A 23,592-nucleotide genomic window follows, 5' to 3' on the forward strand; every position below is an offset into this window, starting at 1 on the left:
TTTGTTCTACCTTTTGTATGCGATGGGGATTAAACGGGTATAATGAACCTGAATAAAACAGTTAAAAAAATATAACACGTTAAAGAAAATGTTATCAATAATTTTAGTTGGTTAGTAAATTATTTACATTAAAAAAGATGTTAGCGGAAGGTTTCATCAATTTCGCGCCATTACATTCTACACAAATTTACATAACATAAATTAAATCATTAAAACGGTAATGAAACACGTAAAGATAGTTGAAGTTTAAGGTAAAGCCCGTCGTGTGAAGGGAATAAAATAAAAAGAATTGCACTTAATAACAACAAATTAAGTTATTTTGTTAAATATTCGAAAATAATCCGCCATGTTCGCTGCCAACTGAATAGTATGAACCGACGTGAAGTTAGTGTCGAGTCATAGTGAAGCGCAGGAACAACTCGCTGTTTAATGGCGGAATCAAATTGTTCGGGCTTTAGTGATTTCTCTCGTTTTGCGTTTTATACTTTTGTTCTTTCTAAAAGCCAAGTTTAAAAATGAATCTAAAATGGTACTTCAATTCTATAGTTCCGTCGAGTGCTCGTTTCGGAGTGTTTTTGTGTATATTCTATTAAATCGTAACGATATGTAACCTTTTCCCCTAACCTCCTTTCGCACTAATGGAGATACGTGAATAATGTCGACCGTCGGAATGTGATCGTTTTCTCTCGCGCTGTTCTATAAGAGTGTCTGTGAAGTGATCGAAATACGGTTAAAGTGATGGAAGATCTACAGTATTCCGCGCGTTCAGTATTAAATAATTACGACGTAACATAGAAATATTAGTTTCGTTCGCGTGACGGGTGTCGGCGGCGAAACCGCCGCCTCGAGCCGAACATGGCTGCTACGCAAGCCGAAACTCAACAAAACGACGCGAACAGTGATCGAGTGCCGCCGGATCAACACGCTGACTCTAGAAATACTCCGTTGCAGAACGGAACGGACAAAAATGTCAATCGGCCCATGTCGGGGGACGGCGGCGGCGCCAACACAAAGGCCAAGTCCCCTATGGCGGGCGAGCAGGAGCCGCCCTACCAGTACCGCGGCTACCCCGAGGGGGACGCGTACCACGGGCCCGGGCCGCGGGCCGCCTTCCCCGCCAAGCTGCCCCGCTCGCCGCACTTCCTGTCGGGCCAGAGCATCTCGCAGCCCTCGGGCCCCACGCCCACGCTGAACTCGCTGCTGCAGGCGGGCGGCGCGCCGCCGCCGCGCCACCCGGCCGGCTACGAGCCCGCGCCCTACCCGGCCTGGGGCCCGCACCCGCCGCGCCCCCTGCAGCCCTACAGCCCGCAGCCCTACCGGAACCCCTCGCCGGTGAGTCCCTTCTCCGACACTCGAGCGGATTGTCCGTTTTCAACGTAGCTTTTCGTCGTGCACTTTATACTGTCAAAAATAGTTCCGCGGTTCAACTACGCCATTTCATAATTTTATTATTTATGTTCCTCGCGCTTCTATTTATCTAACACCGATACCAAAGTTATCGTTTCACCAGCTACGTCGATGGTGCATATCCATCCATATCCAACGGTTTCTTCGGAAATAAGATCCCGATGAATGCACCGAGGGTAACCCTGTAACGACTGCACATCCACATTTTCCTGGATTCGTAATGAAGACACTGTCGCAGTGAGGTGTATGATTTCGTTTGTCTTATAAATAGTATTTGTGCATTTGTCTCCGAAGTTTTTTACTCAAAATATCAATTACACGAGGATCTAAAATCTAGGATGTAGATTTAGCCCCTTCAAAAATCAAACGGACGAGTAGAATCTTATTACACACTTACAAGTTACAATGGTTCAAAATTAGACAGGCGCCGTGGCGCAGTTGGTAAGACAGCCAACTGCGAAACTAGCGTCGCGGGTTCGATTCCCGCCAGTTGCAAGAAATAAATCTGAGAAATATTTTTTCTCAATGGGTCTGGGTGTTGTGGTATATTTTTCATAACTTCTTTCCAAATCCTATTTCCCACATTCCGACAAGTCTAAAGAGGCCTAGCGGGTTATTCCTTTAAAAAAAAAATTTATATATTGTAATGTTGGATTACAGTCAAACTCAATACCTAACTGAATATTTATTTATGTCTACAAGTTAACTTATTTTCCACGAGTTAAAAGAGAACCGAATCCTGCGGTGTAGGAAATAACTTTAATTGATTACTAATTGCGTATACTTTTAGAAGTGAAGATCTGGATCCTGAGATCTCGAAACTGATTAAGTGATTTATTATTTTTTTGTTTTACTTTTTGTTATTTATTTATAACTATTGACACTAATTATTATTTGATTTATATAGTAAGCACGTTGTAGCCGACTGTCGAAATTCTATTTTTCCAGACAATCTAACGACTTAAATCGCCAAAATATACCACGTATATGTCATAAAAGGGTACAAATTCATTGTTGTTTGTTTTACTGGAACTGGCAATACATAACAAATAATATTATCTCCCCTTACTCCGCTTTTCGAGCTCCTTTGCTTTTTTATTCATTAAAACATTTTGTGATAACCTAATGAATGAATACAATATTTAAAAACACACAAAATATAATAAAGAACAAATATAAAGTAATTCATACAAATTAAATACTGTCAAATTTGTGTTTAAAATGTATTCAGAGTACCTACCTGTGATATATTTAACAAGTAAATAAATTATACGCTTTATTTAAAATGTTAAATAAGTGACGAATATTGATAGATGCAAAAGACCGAGAAAGTCATGGCACAGCCATTTCCAACAAATACTTCTAAGTGGACATGTCAAAAGTCGGAATAATCGTGGTGCATGCATGCGAAGATGTATCTATAAATGTAGAAGAAGCGAGGTCTGCATGTAAAAACAGTAATGTGGCGTGCTATCCTCTGCCGGCCCCTACGGGGAAACGGCGTGACGGTTTGTTTGTATATAGCGTAAAATGTTACATTCAAATTGTTATACTAAATAATGCATATTATTCCCTCTCATTAGTCCTAATTAATGATTTTTTGTGTGATCTTTTTACAATTTGCATGTATATTTTCATATTTGTATATTATATCACTGCAGCTCAAATATATATTTATATTTCAATAATTACGAAAAATATAAAAGCCTGTTCAGCATTTACTTAAATATTGTAAAATAAAATGACGCATAGGATACTGATACTAAATTGGTCACACAACACCTCACAACTTATCTCTATTATTTAATGCGCAAAACCCAGATAAAGGGCCTCATATCCTAGTCCAATGATGCAGTGAAATAATCATTCACATTATTTTTTTATATGTTCAAATCATTGTAGATTTAAACCACTTGGTATGTATCAAGGGATTTAAACAAATAACAAGAGATAGTGAACATTTTAGAGAAGGGATCGTGGAAGTTTAGACATTTACAGGGCTTATGGCCTGTCATTGGCTGATTTACGTGACTACTTTACACACTGTACAATATTCATAATTTTGCCTATGTTTGAACACCCATGTTTCTTCAATTCTTCAAATTAAATAAAATTGAATACTTTTTTAAAGTCATTATAGTGAGTTACAACCATAATCTAGAAACTCGGATAGCGAATTCATATCAAATTAAAATAATAAGAGTATTTTTTTTAAAATAGCTATAAGTACATAAACATATTCAAATGAGTATTTCAAATACAAACGTAATATTGTAATTATGGGGCTATTTACACTTTTCAATTTCGTAACACCACTAAGTCGCCCCTGAGTAGCGCCCGCTAACGTCACTCAACAAAAACATGCTCGTTTTTAGTATCTCAGCTACGCCATAAATTTCTTAAAGAGGAATTTCGAAATTTTTTGACCGTATTATGAAAAAAATCTTCAAAATAATATTGTTTATTCCTTCAGGAATATATTCATATGACGTATAAAAGTTCAACTGTTACGGTTGTTTATGGTTATGGTATCCGTGATCAGGCACATATGTGGTTCAGTTCATATATAATGAAAGAGAATATGCAGTTGTGTCCCAGGGTAAAAGTTCACCCAACTTTCGGGTGTCTACAGGAGTGACTCAAGGGTCAGTACTCGGACCACTCCTCTATCTCCTATACACTAAAGATTAGATTAATCATTATCAAAGAATGTGGATTGTGATCTCACTGCCATGCAGATGATACACAGATTTATTTTTATTGCAAACCAGGCGAGAGAAGTGTGCTTGTCAATTTAAATGATGGATGATAGAGTGCAAAACAAAACAGTCCATCTCCAATTCGATTTATTTCAAAACTGGTCAAATCCAGACTATGCAAAACAAACATGGTCATCTCCAAAATTTAAATTCAATTTCCGAGTATTTTAACGAATTGTGACTATAACTCATTATGGAAATCGTATTTTTTGATCGAAGTACGTTTATAGAATAGCACTACGGGAACTCGGTGGTTATATTAATCGCTCAAATAAAAAAAAATATTTACTCAGTTTAACGAACGGTGGAGATGGCCTTATTTGTTTTTTAGTGTCACATTTATGTTTATTTTTTTACTTTATCTACAAACGTGTTTCTCGAACATTTGGCAATTTCTTCTGACTAATTCATAAAATATGTGATCGTTTTTAAAGCGGTGGTAATCAAAACTCTATAAAAGCTAAAAAAGCCGAAAGTTTTAAATATTTGAAAACTGTAAATCTGCACCCTACTCATAGTTAACATTTTTGTAATTAATATGGTTTGGCTTATTTTAGTTTTTTTGAAGGAATAACCCGCTAAGCCTCTATTTTAAAGGCTGGTGGAAATGAGGTAAATTATTTTTAAAAAACTAAATTACAATTACCCAGACCAATTGAGAAAAAATCTTTCTTAGATTTTTTTCTTGCAACCGGCGGAAATCGAACCCGCGACGATAGTTTTACAGCTGGCCGTCTAACCAACCGCGCCACGAAGCCTGTCCGTATAGAACTTATTTATAACTCAAAAAAATCAAATGGATTCGAATTACAGCCTCATATTTAACGTTCAGTGTCCACCTCATGGTATGTTAGCGTGTAAATATTATTGCAACACTTCATGCAATATTCAGTTATAAGGCACAACTAATACAATTTTATTTTTTTAAATTTTTATGTATTGTTTTATCAGCGGTATGATTTTTTTAAGTGTTGTGTTTCTAAAATAACTCAGCGTGTGACGTCAGAGGTTCTCTTTAGCTTATTCTCGATCAGTTCTACCCATTGGTCCATTGACGGCAAGAAAACCGGAAATCTTTCATAACTGTCTTATCATTGGTTGATTTATATAAACCAGTGACTTCGTTCAAAGTATTTCGTTTTTATTAATTTTTTAAAATTTTTTTTTTGTACATTTTCATGAAACTTTGCTGAACAATTTAATGCTCCAATTTTTACCGCGCGCAAGAAAACATTTACCGTATCCAATTTCCTGTATGACTGAAGTTCCTCATTGAATTAAATAAATATGTGTCAAAAGAAAAAAAAATCAATTACATAATTTCTAATTATATTTTATTTTTAAAAGGCTGCATTTTCTCCCTAGTCTAGTTAGCTGGTATTGTCATCAGAATAATGTGGGAAGTATTTCTAAGAATATCTCCATGTTATGTACGTCGGCCTTAGATTTAAGAAAAAAATATTTGCGCTCTTGTGATTTTTTAATGATTTACGTACCCGTTTATTAATATTTTCAGGGCATTTTAGAAAATGGGAAACAATTTTTGACTAAGCAGGCTTCGAAAATCGGATCAGACTCGCGATATAATAATACATATAATAATTAATTTGTAATTTGTTGTATTATATTTTGTGTATTTTATATATTTAATTTTAACCATTGCTTTTTAATAAGCCGATTTAATAAGCCGATTTAATAAGCCGATGTTAATGTGTAAGTAGGAACACTAGAATATATATTTTTAAATTCGGTCACTCACACATGAGCAAAGGTTTATTAATAATTAGAATGGAATGTGGGAATAGAATGAATGCGGGTGGCTGAAGGGATGTCAGGAGGGCACCACGTTGGAATGCGACAGAATATGCAAACCTGCATATGTTACAGGAGTCATTAATACGTAACTATGTTGTAAGAGTAAGGTGGCAATATGCGAAAAAATGTGGGGATTAAAACGGGTTCTGTGTGATACAACAACATCTCTTATCTATAAAATTAACTCAAACGACGATTATAATTAACTTCGTGGTATATTATTGTATTGTGTAGCTATTTTATCCATTACTTTGAAACGTAACTTATTTTATAAAAAATAGCACAATGAATCCGGTAGATATTAGGTATTCCCATTACGGTGAAATGTCGACTGGCCGTTTTTTTCTGGAAATAAATAATGCCAAAAACAGCCGCGTCGAGCGCAACATGTCCCGCGATACGACCGTATGAAAGTAATGATGGTCATATGTCAACCGTATCATCTCAAAGAAAAATAGCCCTTAAGAAATAATGTTCGAAATACTGTTTTCCAAATCCAGAATCTTCAAATAATTTTTGTAATCTGCAAGCTCACTCTAGGAGTAAAAAACTGCGACTGAGTTTAAGACGTTCAAAATATAGTATACTTATGTATTTGTATGCAGAAATAAGCTCGAATAATCGGCTAGTTTCTTAGCTCACTACTGGCGCTGGGCGCGTTTTATTAAAATTTTTATTTATATTTGTAGAAAAATGCAAACGGTGGCATAAGAAATAATATTTATTTGTTGGTTTTTCTGTAAATAAAGTTAACGTAAAACATTATTATGAATGGTCGAATATAATGGTAAGCTCCGCATAATCGCTTATATATAAGATTCGCCTCCGGAAGACAGTGGTCAATGGTTATCGGCTACCCATAGTTCATCATACCTACCTAATATTATAAACGAATGTTACTCTTACTCGTCTCGTCAACCTTGACATTGATAATGATGGCGCCGATCGTTATTCTTATATTATTTTTCTGTGTCCAGCATCTGTATTGCCCATCGAGAAGTTTTACTTATTACGTCATTTGTGGGTTAATTAACTACCGAGAGTATTTAAATAGTAGATTATGTGAACTTTTTATATTATCAAGCCATTAACATTTTCATTTCGTTTATTTATTTTTTATTTACATTGAGAACATTACCGAGTATCCAATTCATTAATGCATTTAAAAACCCATAACAGATTGATAAATAGAAAAAAAAAGCCACGAAAAATGAACATACTGCTATAACCTACTTCCACTGTCCATTAAAACAATAAGTAACGATACAATGTTCAAAAAGGCTCTAAAAAAATGGATAGTGAAGGTGGGGTTGTAGAAGTAAAATGGATTGTCTCATTCGCCCAACCAATATTGATTCACCTGCTCCACAAATGTACAGTTTATGTTCTGTTTTTGTTCTTTTATTGTGCGTTTTATAATATAAATAATATAGGTGCACAGAAATTAAATATGAATATAAATGCGTAATGTTTAAAACTGTCTTTTAACATTTTGTAGCTTCTGTCGATCTTCTTTGCACGTGTAAAAAAAAAGTTTATTGTCCAGTGTACTCGGCACGGGATTTACACGGCACATTATTTTTATGATTTATTATTGTTTATAATGTGAAAAAAAAAACAAATACATATTACAATTTGGTAATTGCCTTCCTAAGAGAAATCCCACCGTCGTGAAATATATCGACATCCAAGGCGATACGATTGAATAACACGATTGCTCTACCTACCAGCATAACCATTGGCAGGTTGGTTCTGCGTCGTGGTAGGTAGAACAACTCGTGTTGCATTTGTCGAAAATAATTATCAAGGACAAATAGACCGAATGCATTCAGAATATCTAAATTATGTATGCGACCACCGATCAGTTGAAGAAAGGTGAGCACCCAAATGAATATCCCTTCTCCTCAACAATGATCGGTAGCCCTGCATTCCTAGTAAGAAGTAAGAAGTCAGTCGGGAAAAGCCACGGGTCAATATCCATACTCCCTGAGATAGAATCTTTTTCTGCATCCTCTCTATCATTAAGGAACGTGTGGTTTCGTTTGCCAACCAAGTGATGGAACTTAATTCCAAGCGACTTCTTACCAAGAAATTATACAATGTTTTCAGAACCTGAATATCTTCTGAAAAACATCTTGCCTTCCAAAGAACAAATCAAAGCCTTTTAAAGAAGTTAATGCATTAAGATACGAGTATTATATGCAGATTAAATGATAACTTAGCATCCTTGTAGCTCAATCACAAATAACTATCGACGTGCTAATAAGCGACGTGATAACAATTTATCACCATGGTTGTTCATCGTATTCGCGATCACAATGCAACATCCGTGAACACCTAATATTAATTGTCAAAATATTTACGTTTCGCGACGTATAATCCTGCCACATAATCCAATATATACGTATAATCCAATCACATATTTAAATTTTACCCGTGTTAATATGGAAAATATTCCAAAACTGCTATTTTTATTTGGGAAAAAAAACAACAGTTTTTACAAATATTGTATACAGAAAATAAGAATATATATAAAATAAAATTGTGAAAACAGTCAATATAAATTTTCCACAGTGGTGTAAGCTATTGATTAAGTACATTATCGGTATCAAAATAAAAGCAATTTTACAATTAAGATATGTTAGGCACTAGAAGTTGCAAATAAAATAAAAATACATATATTTAAATACAGTAATAAAAATAAACTAAATAGAAACAAGATAAATTTAAAGAATAAGAAAAGAAAAAAGTTATATAAAAATAATGTAAAAGGCACAAAATATGCTATTTATGCTATTTATTGCATTTAGCCGGCGGTTGGCAATCCAAATGTCAAGAAAAGCAGTCGCTATAGTAATTGTAATTCAATTTTCACTTGTTCGTATTAGATACTCCTTACTATTTTGCAAATGCAACATATTGTATTATTTTTTATAGTAAACGCCGATTCGCCAGTGAACGGTATTTATTTACGAGGAAAACAAAAAACAAACCGACACGAGCGTTGACTTAAAGATTACACACGCGTTGACTTATGACTGCGATAACTTAAGCATGTTCATTATTGTTCATTGTGATCGCTCAAAAGCTTGGCATTTTTTTAAGCACGTCGATAGTTATTTGTGATTGAGCTACTGTACGTCGACGATCTGATGATATAACGGAAATAAATCGTTTTGGACGCTCTTGTATATTATAAAGAACATAACTTCACCTCGTGGTCTAATGGTTAACGCGTTTGCTTATCATGCAAGAGGTCTCGAGTTCGATTCCCGAATGGTTGACATTTTAAAATATGTTTTGGCACTATAATACTTCCCAGTCCCAGTCCCAGGACTGGCAGCTGAAGCGTAAGTGATAATTTTTCTTTCATTTAACCAAAAAATAATCGAAACAAGCTGCGGTCGGTGGACCAATGAGATTCCTTATGCACCACTAAGTAGGTGCGAATAGAATAATGATGATAAGTACTATTAACATAACTTAAAGATTTAAGTATACTTTCCCGCTTGATAGAGGAAACATTGCGTCTAATATATTATTTTGATACAAAATAAATTACATACGTATATTAACTACAGACGGAATTTAAAAAAAAAGTAGATACATGCGATTTTTTGTTTAAAAAACACATATTCAGAGAGCCATTCATGATATCACTTCTGATAGTGACAATGTTGGTGTCTCTATTTTAACCTTTTTTTATTTCAGTTAATGAGGAAGTTCAGTGGTTTTATTATAAAAAAATATATTTGTTAATAGACTATTAAACTGGGCCATTTTTTTTAAATCTAAATTTTTGAAATTACTCCGCGTGTGTGACGTCTCAAGTTCTCTTCCGCTTCTTCTCGTTAAGTTCTACCAATTGGTCCGTTGACGTACCGTAAGCCGAAAATCTTCCACAACTCTCTTATCATTGGTTGATTCATATGCACTAGTGACGTCGTTCAAAGTAGTTTATTTTTGTATTAAAATATTTTTTTCGTGCCGTATAATTTGGTGCTCTAATTTTTACCCCGCGTAAGAAAACATTTTTGTATCCAATTTACCGTAGGGCTGAAGTTCCTCATTCAATATTGCTGATATGAATTGTCCATGGCGATTGTCTGTCTATTGTTAGTCGTAAGTATTTAACATGTTCAATTTCAGTTATTGTATTATCTGTGAGGAGGAGCAGTGAAGTCGTCACCGTTGCTGTATTTATTAAATTTATTCAAGTATTAAAAATTTCAACTTGCGCGATTGATTGAATAACATTAGACGGGGTATACTTAAGTTACGCCAAAATAGGCAAAACCCGAGTTTTGTCGCACGTGGACAAGTACATTGCATTTATTAGTCAGAGTTTATTTGTATCACAAATCACGAGCAACGAGCGCAATTCTCTAGCAGCGAGTGGACGGCCTCGGCGGCTTGCGCAACTCCGACTCGACACTGCGTGCTGCCTCTCGCGTCTCCGGCGCTCCGGTCTCCGGCTCGGGCTGGCGGCGCGCAGCGGACGCGGCGCTCGCCTCTCTCCCGCCTCGGCCGGCCGGCGGCCGGCGGCAGCCCGCCCGGGCCGGTCGGTCGGACCGCCGAATTCGAGTTTTGGAAAGTGCTCCAAAACCTTTCGAGCTCGGTGGAAAATGTAGGCTAGTACTCGGGTACAAGTTTCTAATGCCGCTCACTGCACCAGATAGGCCGACGCCGGTGGGGCCTGTAAGATCGTCGGCCCAACTTGTAAAACTCGTAACACAATTTTAAAAAATATAATGTACGAATATACCAGTTTTACGCGCTCATAGATTTTTTGAAGTCCCAGCAAAAAACTCTAGAGTATAATTTTTGGCCATTTGTTGACTTACTACAAATTAGTGTAACAATATCTCGATGGCATCTACGTAAGCAATCGGTATGTTGAAAACTTCAGCTTTTCAGTACAGCCGATTAATGACGTTTAAAAGTGCTGATCATAGACGTACCTAACTCATATTATTCACAAGAAATTTGCCAAGTATTATCCTGAATTCAAAAAAATATTTAAAATTATAGCAAGTGTTAATTTGTAAGCTTACCAGCTCTCCTGAAAAGTTGTTGTATTCAATATACGATAGTTTACGTAGCTGCCGTCGATCTGATATTTTTATTAATTTTCTAAAAATATTTGCTAAAAGAACACTGCATTAAAAATATAGTATGATGTTGTTCCAATATACCCGTCAGAACAGTTGTTCCAATACATGAAGGTGCTGGATATGAGACAACTGTACCTAAAAGAAGCACTTCCACACTTTTGGTCGGACAATAAGGAGAGATCTCAGAAAAATGTGTAATTAACTGCCTTTAAGTAAATAAATAAATACAGAAATAAAATATGAAATAAATAATGACTGAATATATAAAAACTTTACGTAGTTCTTTTATTTATTGAATACATAAATATTGTCACTATTATTTAGGCCCAATGTCAAAATTCCTAACAAGTTTAAAAGATATCAAAAATATTTTCATTCATATTGTTCAAATGATTTTCTTGTATTATTTGCTGTTTCAGCATTTACTTTTTGGAATAACATATCAAATATATTTTTAATAAAACCGCCCTGCCTCCCCCCTTCGTCCAACCATATCAGTACCTAATTAACCCTTATATATATATACACAAAGTGTTTTATTTTAAATATATTCAGAATAATTAACTTGTTTACCATACCATAGAGACTTTTATGGTTGTTTAAGTTTGACGCTTCTTTATAACGACTCGGTCAGAGATTTATTGATGTTTGTCAAAATAGTCAACAAATTCACGTCCCAAATGAAAAATTCTGTGAAGGTACTTTTTTGTAAAAAAACTCATCAATTTACACTAAGATTCAGCCACCGAGAGTTCTGTTTACATTACAGTCGGAATCGATAAAAATATGAACACTTTCCACGGTGTTACATATCGCATGTACAAGCCACAGGCCACAGGCAATCTTGTCAGAAAAACGTAAATAATAATATGTAAATCTCGAGTATTATTGACGTCTTACAATACTTATAGTATGAATAATTAACATTGTAATTCGGCTACGTTGAGTCATCAATACGGACTTGGGACTTTGGTATTTTATTTATTTAGTTTTCGTATTGTGTATTTTACTTGTTATGTGAAACATTCAATTAATAAAAGGTACTATTCTATTAATTTTTGTTTACGCCTGCTCCTAGATGTGGCGTACCTATACATTGGTGTGAAAACGTCTTCGAACAATTTTTTATTGGGAAAGTGAAAATTTCTGGGCAAAACAATAGTTTTTTATTGAGGCAACATTTACTAATATTACAACTACAGCAAAAAAAACTGTTTTTTTTTTTGTATAATATTTCCATCCTTTGTTTTAATGGTTTCTTTTAAGCGTATTTGGCATGCTCAAAATAAGATTTTTGACGAGTGCTTTCGGTATTTTTTCTCATTCTTCAAGTAGCGCCGCGCCATCCGCGAGTCTTCTTAAATTTTTGGACATCTTTCAGTTATTTTTTTATCAAGACGTTCCTACAAATGTTCCGTTGGATTTATGTCTGGGCTCTGAGGTGGTTCATAAAATAATCGAATCGCCAATATGTTTTTACTTGGCTGGCCGAATGCTTCGGATCATTATCCTGCTGCAGAAAATAATAATCGCCGAGTTCATTTCTGGAGAGGATGTCACGATTTTCCAGAATGTTCCAAATACCCCTCAGCATTTTATTTTTTTCGTATTCTTACGAGGGAAATGAAATGCTGACCATTGCGTTTAATTTCAGGCAGAGTTTGAGATTTTTACATTAACCAAGAAATTACAGTGCACGAATAATAAAAGTGACAATTACAATACACAAACACCCAAATATCACATAAAAAAAGACGACGTTCTGAAATCATACTCGACATGGTTACCGGCACTACACAGACTACACACTATAAAAATGACAAGGAATGTATCTACTGCTGATTGCGACACGGTACAAATTACTGCTACAAAGACACATGTTTTTTCTACAAAACACACAGTTTTTTTTATATTTTTTATTTATTAAATCATACAAAAAATTTTTTTTGTACTCCCAGGAGTTACAACAAACTCATTTTGGGACAGAAAAATATTTACACATAGGTATGTTAACAACAAATAGTTTAATCTGAAGATGGCTCCTGCAATCATAGCCGAAACGTCGGAACGAAACCAACTTACACGGGATCGCCCAACAAAGATACATATTTAAATTCGATCATTTGTTAAATACAAAGTTGTTTTTTTCTAATGCATAGTTATTATAACCACAAAGTTAATGCTTCAAATATAAATATTTTATAGTTTTTACTTGATTACAATGATTGTTAAAATCAGTTCGAATATCTGTCATGTTTCTTTGAACTATGTACTTATTGTAACTTTTAATATTTATTACTCGTTTTCGACTAATCATTTTTCAATCAACCTCCTGCTGGAGGTGACTTCACACTATCCATAAAATAACCAGCCCTCAGTGAAAGCAACCCTTAATAACCGGTACATGGTAGAGTTAAGGGTACTGCCCCGGACAAGAGTTCATCTCGGCGATGTGCGAGTTTTTATTCTCTTTGGTTATTTGAAAACGACTCTAATTTTGGATAGAAAGCGCGTAATAAGTGTTGCTGGTTCCGTTTTTCCGCCGTAAAGCTGACTGCTAGATTATTGCGAGGCAGTCACGATTCCCGCTCCGTCTGTGGGTCACTATTACCTCGAACTGGGATCACTGATTACATCGCCCGCGCTGGTCGTGCCGGTGTCCTGTACCGCGAGCCGCGTGCCTAGAGATGTAAAGCGGTTAAAATTACCATCATTTATATAAATGACCGTAAAATACCGCGATTTTACCAGACATTTCGCTAATTTCACGTCCATACGCATGCCTCATGCCAGTATTCCGTACCATTCTAGGTAACCCCCTGTCGGTATTTGGATGAATCTGTTGTTGAGAATTAAAACGCTTTAGTGCAAAAAATATGATGCTAGTTTTTGGCAAAACCTAAGGTTATTTACTATAAGTAATTATGCTAAATCGATGTTCTTAACAATGTTTAGAGCAAATGTTTGTAGACAGGCTGGATTTCCTCCCTAGGGAGTTATTTAGATCTAAATTTGTTGTAACGGAGAGGAAAAACATTTTTTAGAGAGGAATATGAAAGTTTTTTATAAATACACTTGCTTTGAATGAAATTAAATCATCTTTGTGTTTTAAATATTCAATCAGGAAGTTCAGCCTTGCAGGAAATTCTATAAAAAAATGTTTTCTTGCGCGCGGTAATAATTAGAGCATTAAATTGTGCGGCAAAGTTTCTTGAAAATGTATGAAAAAAATAATAAAAAAGGAATTACTTTGAACGACGTCACTAGTTCATATAAATCAACCAATGATAAGAGAGTTGTGAAAGATTTTCGGTTAGCGGTAAATCAACGGACCAATCGGCAGAACTGACCGAGAAGAAGCGGAAAAGAACTTGAGACGTCACACGTGGATTTATTTCAGAAATACAAAACTTTTAAAAATCACAACTCTTGTAATATGATACATAATAATGATTTTAAAAAAAAACACACCAAATAACCATTCATTTGGAATCCTAAAGCTAAACATATCAGAAGCCTCGCGAGAAAGGGGATGGAAAAACAGACCGTCAAAAATAATAAATGTACATAAAGTAGCTTTATCATAACGGTTTGTATTAAACTAAACTCGAGATCCAATTTCTGGGCGATCCACAACAAAGGCACACGGAATGAATGTATGTATGTATATACGTCTTGTAGGTACACGTGGGGTGGAATGTGGAATCGAAAATCCGAATCCATTCATCCTTCCCGAAGCGAGTACTGTACGCAAATATCCATCTCCCGCCCGTGTAGGTGTAGGTGTAGTGTGTATAGGTATACGTATACACGCGTGTAGGTAGTGTAGTGAGACCCGTTGTAGATCATCCAGTATCCTGCTTTCATCTCCCGATCAGCTGACGCTAGCACGTGGCCGCTCGTCAATACCTACCCGCTACCTATGTACAGCCGCAACCGTGGGAACTTTATTTTCTTCGCTCGTGTTTGGGTCTGGATTCGTTTCGAAACATTTTTCTCTCTTTTTTTATCGCCCTCCCGTATCGTGTGCCATCTAGTCGCGTGGCATCCCGCGTGACCATTTTTTGCTATCGATCTTGACTGCTTCTTTCCACTCGAGTATTTAGCATTATTTTCACTGTCAGTCGCTGGATTCATTGATTGAAATAAATTATCAATTTTACTATTTGACGTTTGAAATTGTATCTTGAAACCCTCCGCGAATTTAAACTATGTAATAACTCTGATGCGCACCGTCAGCGACTAATCGCTATTTAGGCAATACAGATGGATCGGCACGGGTTAGCTCGAAGTCTTATATCGATGGTCTAAATACGGAATTGGTAATTATTCAGGAGAACAGTTTGAAGTTTGACAAGTTATTTTTTGTCTTCGTTTTCATGCCACTTTTTATGAATACGCAACTACAATTTGGGAAGAGATGAAAAGTTAGTGCTCTAGTAAGTACATATAGTACGACATGCTCGTTTAATACATATAACGTCACGATATCCAAACTATTCTTTACGCTTGTCTTCTAGATCAGCGGTCACTAAAAGGTGTCCCGCGGAACCCTGGGGTTCGCGGAAGGATCACGGGGGTTCCGAGAGTCGGGGTGTATTTTCCCGGAAAACACTGAAAACAAAATTATTTATATTCAATAGGCGGACATCAAACCTAATTTTAGTGCTTTTATAAATAAACGTTGAAAATTTTCATTCTTCACGTTCAGTATTTTTTTTAAAATTCGAAATATAAATACATATATTTTTCAAGTCGAACATTACGAGCAAACAATACGGTGTCATGGGTCTTAAAAATAACATTTTTGTCAATTTGCTTTTTTATTGTCGAGGTGGGATGCCGCCAAAAAAGGGTAGATCAATAGTTGATTCTAATTATTAGGGTTTTACAACAAACAAAAAATTGGAAACCGCTGTTCTAGACCATCGATACGAGGGTTTCCTTTTATATTTCAAGGTTTGCCAACACTGTTGCTGCTATCTGTGAACTGACACCTGTATCGTAGACTGACATTTTAGAAGCTATGTTTACTGAGAAAGTTTTTTTCATTCGGTCGCTATTTTCAATTGTTAGTTATTTCAAAATTTGATATCGGTGCAAAAATGGAATTAAAACGTGAACGTTTTCGTGCGATTATTTTTTCTACATTCGACATGGATTTACTCAATAGTGCATTTATGAACTTAATTCGTCTTTTGACGATGAAGCACCATCGACGACCAGTATTTATCGATGGTATACGAAATTCAATTGTGGCCGCAGTTCACTTAACGACGAATTTCGTGAAGATCGTCCAAAATCGGTTGTTGCTCCCATACACATTGATGCTGTCCATCAACTGATTATGGAAGATCGTCGTTTGACTTACTGTGAGATTCAGGCATCCTCGGGCATTAGTGGGACCAGCATACATGAAATATTCTAGAACATTTGGGCGTCAAAAATATTTGTTCACGTTGGATTCCACAAGTGTCAAATGGCCGAAAGAAATGCTCAAAAAATATGATCGCGGTGCTTCAAAACATGTCTTTTACACTGTGACAGGTGACGAATCTAGGATATATTCGTGTGAGCCCGGAACGAAACGGCGGTCGAAGGTATGGGTGTTTCAAGATGAGCGAAATCCAACAAAAGTTGTTCGCGGACGAAGCACTTCGAAACAAATGGTCGACTTGACATCTCGGACACCGTACCTTTACGGTAAATTCTGAATGTTACCCAACCATTTGTTTGCCAGAAGTCTTCGCAGAAATAAGAAAAACCAGCCGCCGATGAAAGATCATTCTCCACCACGACAATGCGAGCTCTCATTGATCGGCACAAACAATTGCATATTTAACCGGTCAAAATATCAAATTAATGACTCACCGCCGTATAGTCCTGATTCGGCACCCAATGACTTATTTTTATTCCCGAACATCAAAAATAAATAGCGTGGTTAGCGGTTTTCGGCTCCTGAAGAAGCGGTTGATGCGTTCAAAATGCATGTTGCAGAGGTACCTCAGTCTGAGTGGCAAAAGTGCTTCGAAAATTGGTTCAAACAAATGCAAAAGCGTATTAATGGTCGTGGAGAATATGTCGAAAAACAATAAAGCCTTTTTAAATAGCAATTTTATTTTTTTTACTATAATCCTGAAATATAAAAGGAAACGCTCGTATGTTGATCGTACCATTATTTTATTGCCCTCGTTTTGCTTTGCTACATAGTTATACGTTATTTTTGTTCAGTTTCTTGTACATATGTTTCTTCATGTAACTGTTGTGATTGGCTTAGGCCGTATATAAAATAATATTGTAGCAATAGTAGAATTTCCAATGACGCGAATTGTGCGCTCATATCTCGGATGAAGAGAAGAGAGAGGCTGATGAGTGAACGTGGATAGAGACTAGAACGGCCATTAATTTCGGCAGAACGCAAGCTGTAACCGGTTTCCATTCGGCTCTCGGCATAATCATACTTCAGATTCGTGTTGGCTGAGCGTCGGCTGAGCAGACGATGTGTGCCTCTGTTCTCTGATCGCCGGTCCACAGTTCACAACGCTTAATTGTAAATACTCGGAAATGTGAGTGTTCAAACAATCTCATGGACATAATACTTTCTTCTTTCTAACGTTACTTGATAGAACCGGTATATCGTAAGTTTCTACTCAATATTCGCAAGGGCCTCCCAAGCCTCTGGGTCTTACCCTGACGTGCACAGTAAATTCACTCTTACATACATGCTAATAATATTTTTGTATTTGGCTTTGGTAGAATCCAAATACAAACTCACTCGGTCTCGTACAGTCCATTTCGAACTAACATTTTTTTTTATTAATTTGTTCTTTTACAATTTATGTATTACTTATTTAACATTAAAGATAATGTTCTCTCACTGGGGTGTCCCGTCCCGAGAGAGACATTTTATATAATTTTGAAACATGCCTTATGAAACAATCAAAATATAATAAAAACATCTTTTTACGTATTTGGCCTAATCCATTCATCAATCCGTCCGCATTCCACCTCTATTTTATCCATTTCTTAAAAGCGATTTTATAGTGATAGTATTTACTAATTGTCCTTATGGACAATGGAAGTAGATTGTACACTTTAGTGGAAAAGTAGACCAATCCTCTTTGACCGAAAGTTGTGTTCATTTTCGATTGCTTTTGCAAAATCGGGGTGGAATGTGGAATACCTCGTAACTTTAATAATTGTATTTGGTGTAAAAGTATTATAATAAAATACATGAAACTGTAAATAATTATAACTGTCCATTATTTATTATAGGAGCAAAAATTCATAAGCATTTTCTTGTATACCCACGAACAGGCCATGCCTTTGTGGGATTTTTTTGTTTACTATTTTTACTATTAATATGTATTTAATTGCTATGTAATTATGCTTTATTTTTTTTAATACTCTGTTTTATCACTTATGTTTATTTTGAAAAAATAAATAAATAAAAAATATAAAAAAACGAACAAAAGAAAACAAAAACTTTAATGAAAATTGCAATAAGAGTGATAGCTGCGCGCTAATAACATTATAACATTTCATTGAGCTCAAGTTTAATGTCGCTCTTACTCACAAATCGTATTCAAAACATTGTTTTCAACATCTTCACTCAAAAGTATGGTAGGCATTCGATATTTTCGGGATTATTTTATAGTCGAAGTACACCTTCGCCGAAGCGATATGCGACAGCAGACAATGTAGACATAGGCCCATTTCAGTCGGCCGTAGATATCCACACCGAACGATAAAATTGCGTAGGGTGGATTGATTTTTATTATGTTATAATTATTTTTATTGATTTAATGGCGGTAAACGCATTAACCGATACGCCATGAGGCCGAACAATCTCCACTCGATTCTCGGATGGGATGGAGGATTCTTACCTCAGAGTAGCCACTAAATAAAATTAAATGAATATTATGTATATCAAACCACCTTGATTTTATCGTGTCGTGTGTTTCTGTGCGACCTTTGAGAAATCGGCCGCAGTTAGCAGTCGGCAGTCAGCAGCGGCGGTAGGCGATATCGCTCTCGACTCCAACATTCCTTCTCCCTTAGCTCACTAGGTGGCGCTGGCTCCCCGTGCCGAGCCTCGCACTGCCAGCTGCCACCCGCGTGAATGTGTAACGCGATTACACCCGAGGGCGAGGGTTTGATAACATTATCAAACTTAAACGTGCTCCTATAGTTCTCGATGCGACACTTATATAATTGCATGTACGATATTTTCCGCAAGCGCCAGACTCACGTGTAATGTCATCAACCCGAGATGTCCCTCGCTTGTTGTATTACGTAATATAAATAAATAAACATTTCACTTGATTACTTTATATTTTTGGCATCGGTCCAACTGACGTCATCGATGTTACGTCAGTTTCGAAGCGATGCAGTTTTTGCCTTGAAATAATTTATTATCAAAACATTCATTATTTTTATTCGGTACAATTTGTGTAATGTTTCATTTGCTGTCATCAAAAGCAGTTTACACGTAGGCAATACAATATTGTTCTGTCCCGGGACTCGACCATTGTCCGCGTGTAAACAGCAATTTGTAGGACAAAAAATTGTCCCGAGACATTGCCTCCGAAATAGACGGGCAGGTTATCTCCGCGAAACGATGATTACGCCGACCACCGCGCGCGGCCCGCGACTAGCTAGAGACGCGTGCGCGTCGCTCCTGCGAATTTTTTTTGTCTAAAATGTCAGCAGAAAAAAATCATTTTTATTAATTAGTTCGTCCTATACATTTCAATACATCTTGGTATAAAATTAATAGTATTTTTCGTGAATTTGCTCGTAACAAACGCAGTCGTGTATTTATTTTCGCAGCGCTCACGTGTGAACTGCGGCCGAATGTTCGTATTGTCCCAGGGTTCTGTCTCGCGCGGTCGAGGCTGTTCACGGAGCTGGGACACGACAATATTGTCATATCTATTGTATTGTCCACATGTAAACTACCCTTAAGGTACCTAAGCGTCGATTGTCTTCGCTCTTTTCTCAGAGGCACAATGGCAGCGGGAAGTGTTCGGACAATGCTACTTTTACATTTTTTGTATTCGTTTAAGAGATCGAGTTTTTCTTCTGACCTTTCTTGGTGGAACTGCATTTTAAATATAAGTACGAGAATATAATATACAGTTTTATTCCATTTATATTTTTTACCGTTGACGTCGTGTTGACGTGACCAATCTGACGATGTTGAACACGACGAAATCGGCCACTGGTAAAAATCATATATAAAAGTATAATAAAACTGTATACGTATTTTTATTACTATAAATATTCGTTATAACTTTTTTTTATATGTGTTTATTTATTAACATTAATATCCATTTTACACTTTTAACATTTTAATTAATTTATTTTTACAAAAAATTGAAATCCCACCAAGACACTTTCCGCAGCTTATTGGTGGAAATTTTTATTTAAACTAACTTAAGAATATAATATTAACTAAATTTACAAGAATAGTTCGCGATAAATTCGTGGTTTCGTTGCTTTATTTTATCACTATTTCTGATTCTTTTTCACTCACTGTGTATGAAAAAGAACCTGAATTCCGAACGCGTGTTCTTCTTGACTCGATAACTGCTCTCGGGTAAAAATCCTGAAAAAGAAAATCAAGCGGAGAAACGTCTGTTTCGTAGTAGCCGGCGCGCTCGCCTACCACGCTCGAGGTCCCGGATTCGATTCCCGGGAAAGTTGGCATTAAATATTTGTTATTTTTATTTATTTGGTATCTTAATGTGGTGATTATTATTTTCGATCTAGATTAATAATGGTGCGTTTTCACTGAAGTATTTTGTTGTCCCTGAATCGGCACCCTAAAGCGTGGGACGACCATCTCACCTTCCTGTGACAGATGATCGAGATACGCTGCGTTTGATTTAACAGCGAAGTCCCTATTCACCACCGGGTGCGGACAAGGGTTTGATGATGATGAATTATAACAAGAAGTACAGATTTAACAGACAATAATAACGATAATACTAATCAATCAAAACCAATCAATAATACCAAATACTCATCTAGCGTAGTACAGTAAAGGGAAACATCAAATGTATAAATTTCTGGTTGTCTTCAATGTCAAGGCACGCGGAGCTCCCTACTCGCATCATCGTGTGCGGTCCATAGTCTATAAGATGGTGGTCGGTCGATCGGGTGATGTCAGCGTTCGGCTCGGAGCCAAGGCCGAAGACCTTCGGGAGAGTGTAGCGTCTAATATCTTCTCGAGTGACGCTAACGGCGCCCGGGACGCACGGCGACCGCAACACCTCGCTCACGTTGATAACAACGTACCTCACCCCCGCCGCACCTTCCCACCCCTCTAGACACATATATATTTCGGTCACATCTGTTCAGTGGGGGGAAGACGTTAACTCGCTGACCTATCCTAAGTTTTCTCCCTCCCTTAACCTATTTAACCGTCTCCCCCGGAGCCTAATTGTGTAGTGAAGACCGTATTACGTAAATCGTGTTTGGGTTCGATTTTTATTGCATCCACCCCCTCCCACCGGGGGAAGAGCGCGGAGCGGGGGTCGGTGGGGAGACGGAGGGGAGAATAAAGCCTTACACACGGATTTGGATTACCCCTTTTGTAATGTTTGGATAAGTCCGCTCACTGTTGCGAAACTTCTCGAGTCCTTTGAACTTGTAACTGAGAAATCGTCGGGAGCTTATTCCGTAATATTGCTTATCCCCGGTGTGAATGACCTTTTCGTATTACGAATCCCGCTTTTTAGGGACGCTTTTATTTGACGTTATTTTTGTTTGGTGTTGGGTATTCGTCCTTTATTCATCATTAAATATTTTGTTCAATTATTGTATTCGATACTTCTAAAACCGGTTTGAGTTTAAATCTCCGTAAAGGGATGTTTTTTTTTCTTCTAAAATTTGATCAAGTGTAGATTTGAAATAAAGCACACTTTTTATTGTTTTCGAAAGGGATGATCGTATGACTAAATGTGAGATTATTGTAATCGGGGATACCCACCCTGAGACAGACAGAAGAATTTGTGAATCTGTAAAGTATGTTACTGGAATATGAATGTATGTATGGAATGGGAACTGGAACTACGATGTTTGCAAACTAATGCTTGTTGTAAGAAGCGAAATAAGTTGTTCACAATTAAGAATCGGGTTGTGGTCCTGTGGCTAGTGTCTCGGACTCACGGACCAAAGGTCTGTGGCTCGAATCCCACTTTACCCCAACTTTATTCCCATTTTCTAATAGTAAGTTATTTACAACTCGTTGAAAATTGCCCTCAAAATTAAATATTAGAGTAAATCATCAGAACGGTAATATTTATTTTTAAAAAAAATAATAATCCCCGGGTACGTATTCTTATGGAAAGTTAAAATTTATCTTCAATTTTATCTACAAAGCAAAATTAAGTTTTCTGTATGAAAAATTGAATAAGTTTACAATTTTTTTTTCTTAACATGCTCAATTACCGGTTTCCGACAAAGATACTTTTAATTTTCATACAAATATACACACTTTCGTACATAAATATCGATATTAGTCTATACCGTCTGAGTATATACCGACGAAGATAGCCATTCATAATTGCGGCCGTGGTACCGGCCGAGATGTAATTTCTCGGGAAAATGTATGGTACAAACTATTCCAATATGCGCACAAACGGGGAGATCCGTACGGCATATATTATCAGCAAGGCTGAGACGGCATTATCGACATAATTTAGTGTGGTGCTGCGTTGGTTTCTTTTGTTTATTTATCCAGTTATTTCCTTACAAAGCTTATTTCCGATAAAATTGTGTGTATTTTTGTTGGTTTTCACTGGTCTCACGTTCCTTAATTGTTTTTTATATTTTTATAACTAGGGTCCTTACAACGTCGATATTTCTTCGCGCGGTGGCCTCGTTTCTTATATATTCCTCTGAATTATCCAAAATTGCGCCATGTTGAGCGCACAAACTATATATAATTTTATAAAATATGGATGATACTTGGGAGTTAGTCCATCGCCATCGCAAGGACAGCAATCTTATCTTTTTTCAAATTTATGGAGATAGTTTCTAAAAGCACCATGACCGACAGCATCTGTGTTAGCCCATAAGTATCCAATATCTCGGCCTTTTATAAATTAAAAAAAAACAATTTTATTGTTTTTACCACATTACTTGATAAATATATTTTATTTTAAGTACTATGTCTTTTCTTGCATTATTTTTGCTGCGTCGGTTTATACATATAAAGCGAAAGAACAGAAAAAAATATTTTCGATGCAAATGTTGCTGGATGCAGAAAACGAGGAAAAAAACACGGCGTCACCAAATTCAACAAATACATGTCGAAAGTCCGAATAATCGGCGCGCGTGAACAAATTTATGAATGTAGGGAAGGCGGCGCATGTACGTTAAAATAAAATGGTGTGGCGTTCTATCCTCTCTGCGGGGAAACGTTATGGTTTATTTGGATTTATTATTCAATCGGTACATTACTGAAATAACACAGGTACTCGTGTCTA

At 36.5% G+C, this 23,592-nt stretch overlaps 1 protein-coding gene across 1 annotated transcript in view; it reads left to right on the forward strand.

The window, feature by feature from the left end:
• The first annotated feature begins 404 nt into the window (after positions 1–404).
• The window catches only part of osa (trithorax group protein osa), a 185,793-nt gene continuing 162,605 nt past the window's right edge, over positions 405–23,592 (forward strand). The window contains 1 exon segment of the mRNA XM_088243567.1: positions 405–1,332. Coding sequence (XP_088099693.1) covers positions 856–1,332 — 477 coding nt within the window. The 5' untranslated portion in view covers positions 405–855.

The sequence above is a fragment of the Micrasema longulum genome, unplaced genomic scaffold, assembly GCF_059751315.1.
Source record: "Micrasema longulum isolate JH-2025_06_02 unplaced genomic scaffold, ASM5975131v1 h1tg000215l, whole genome shotgun sequence".
NCBI classification, from domain to species: Eukaryota; Metazoa; Arthropoda; class Insecta; order Trichoptera; family Brachycentridae; genus Micrasema; species Micrasema longulum.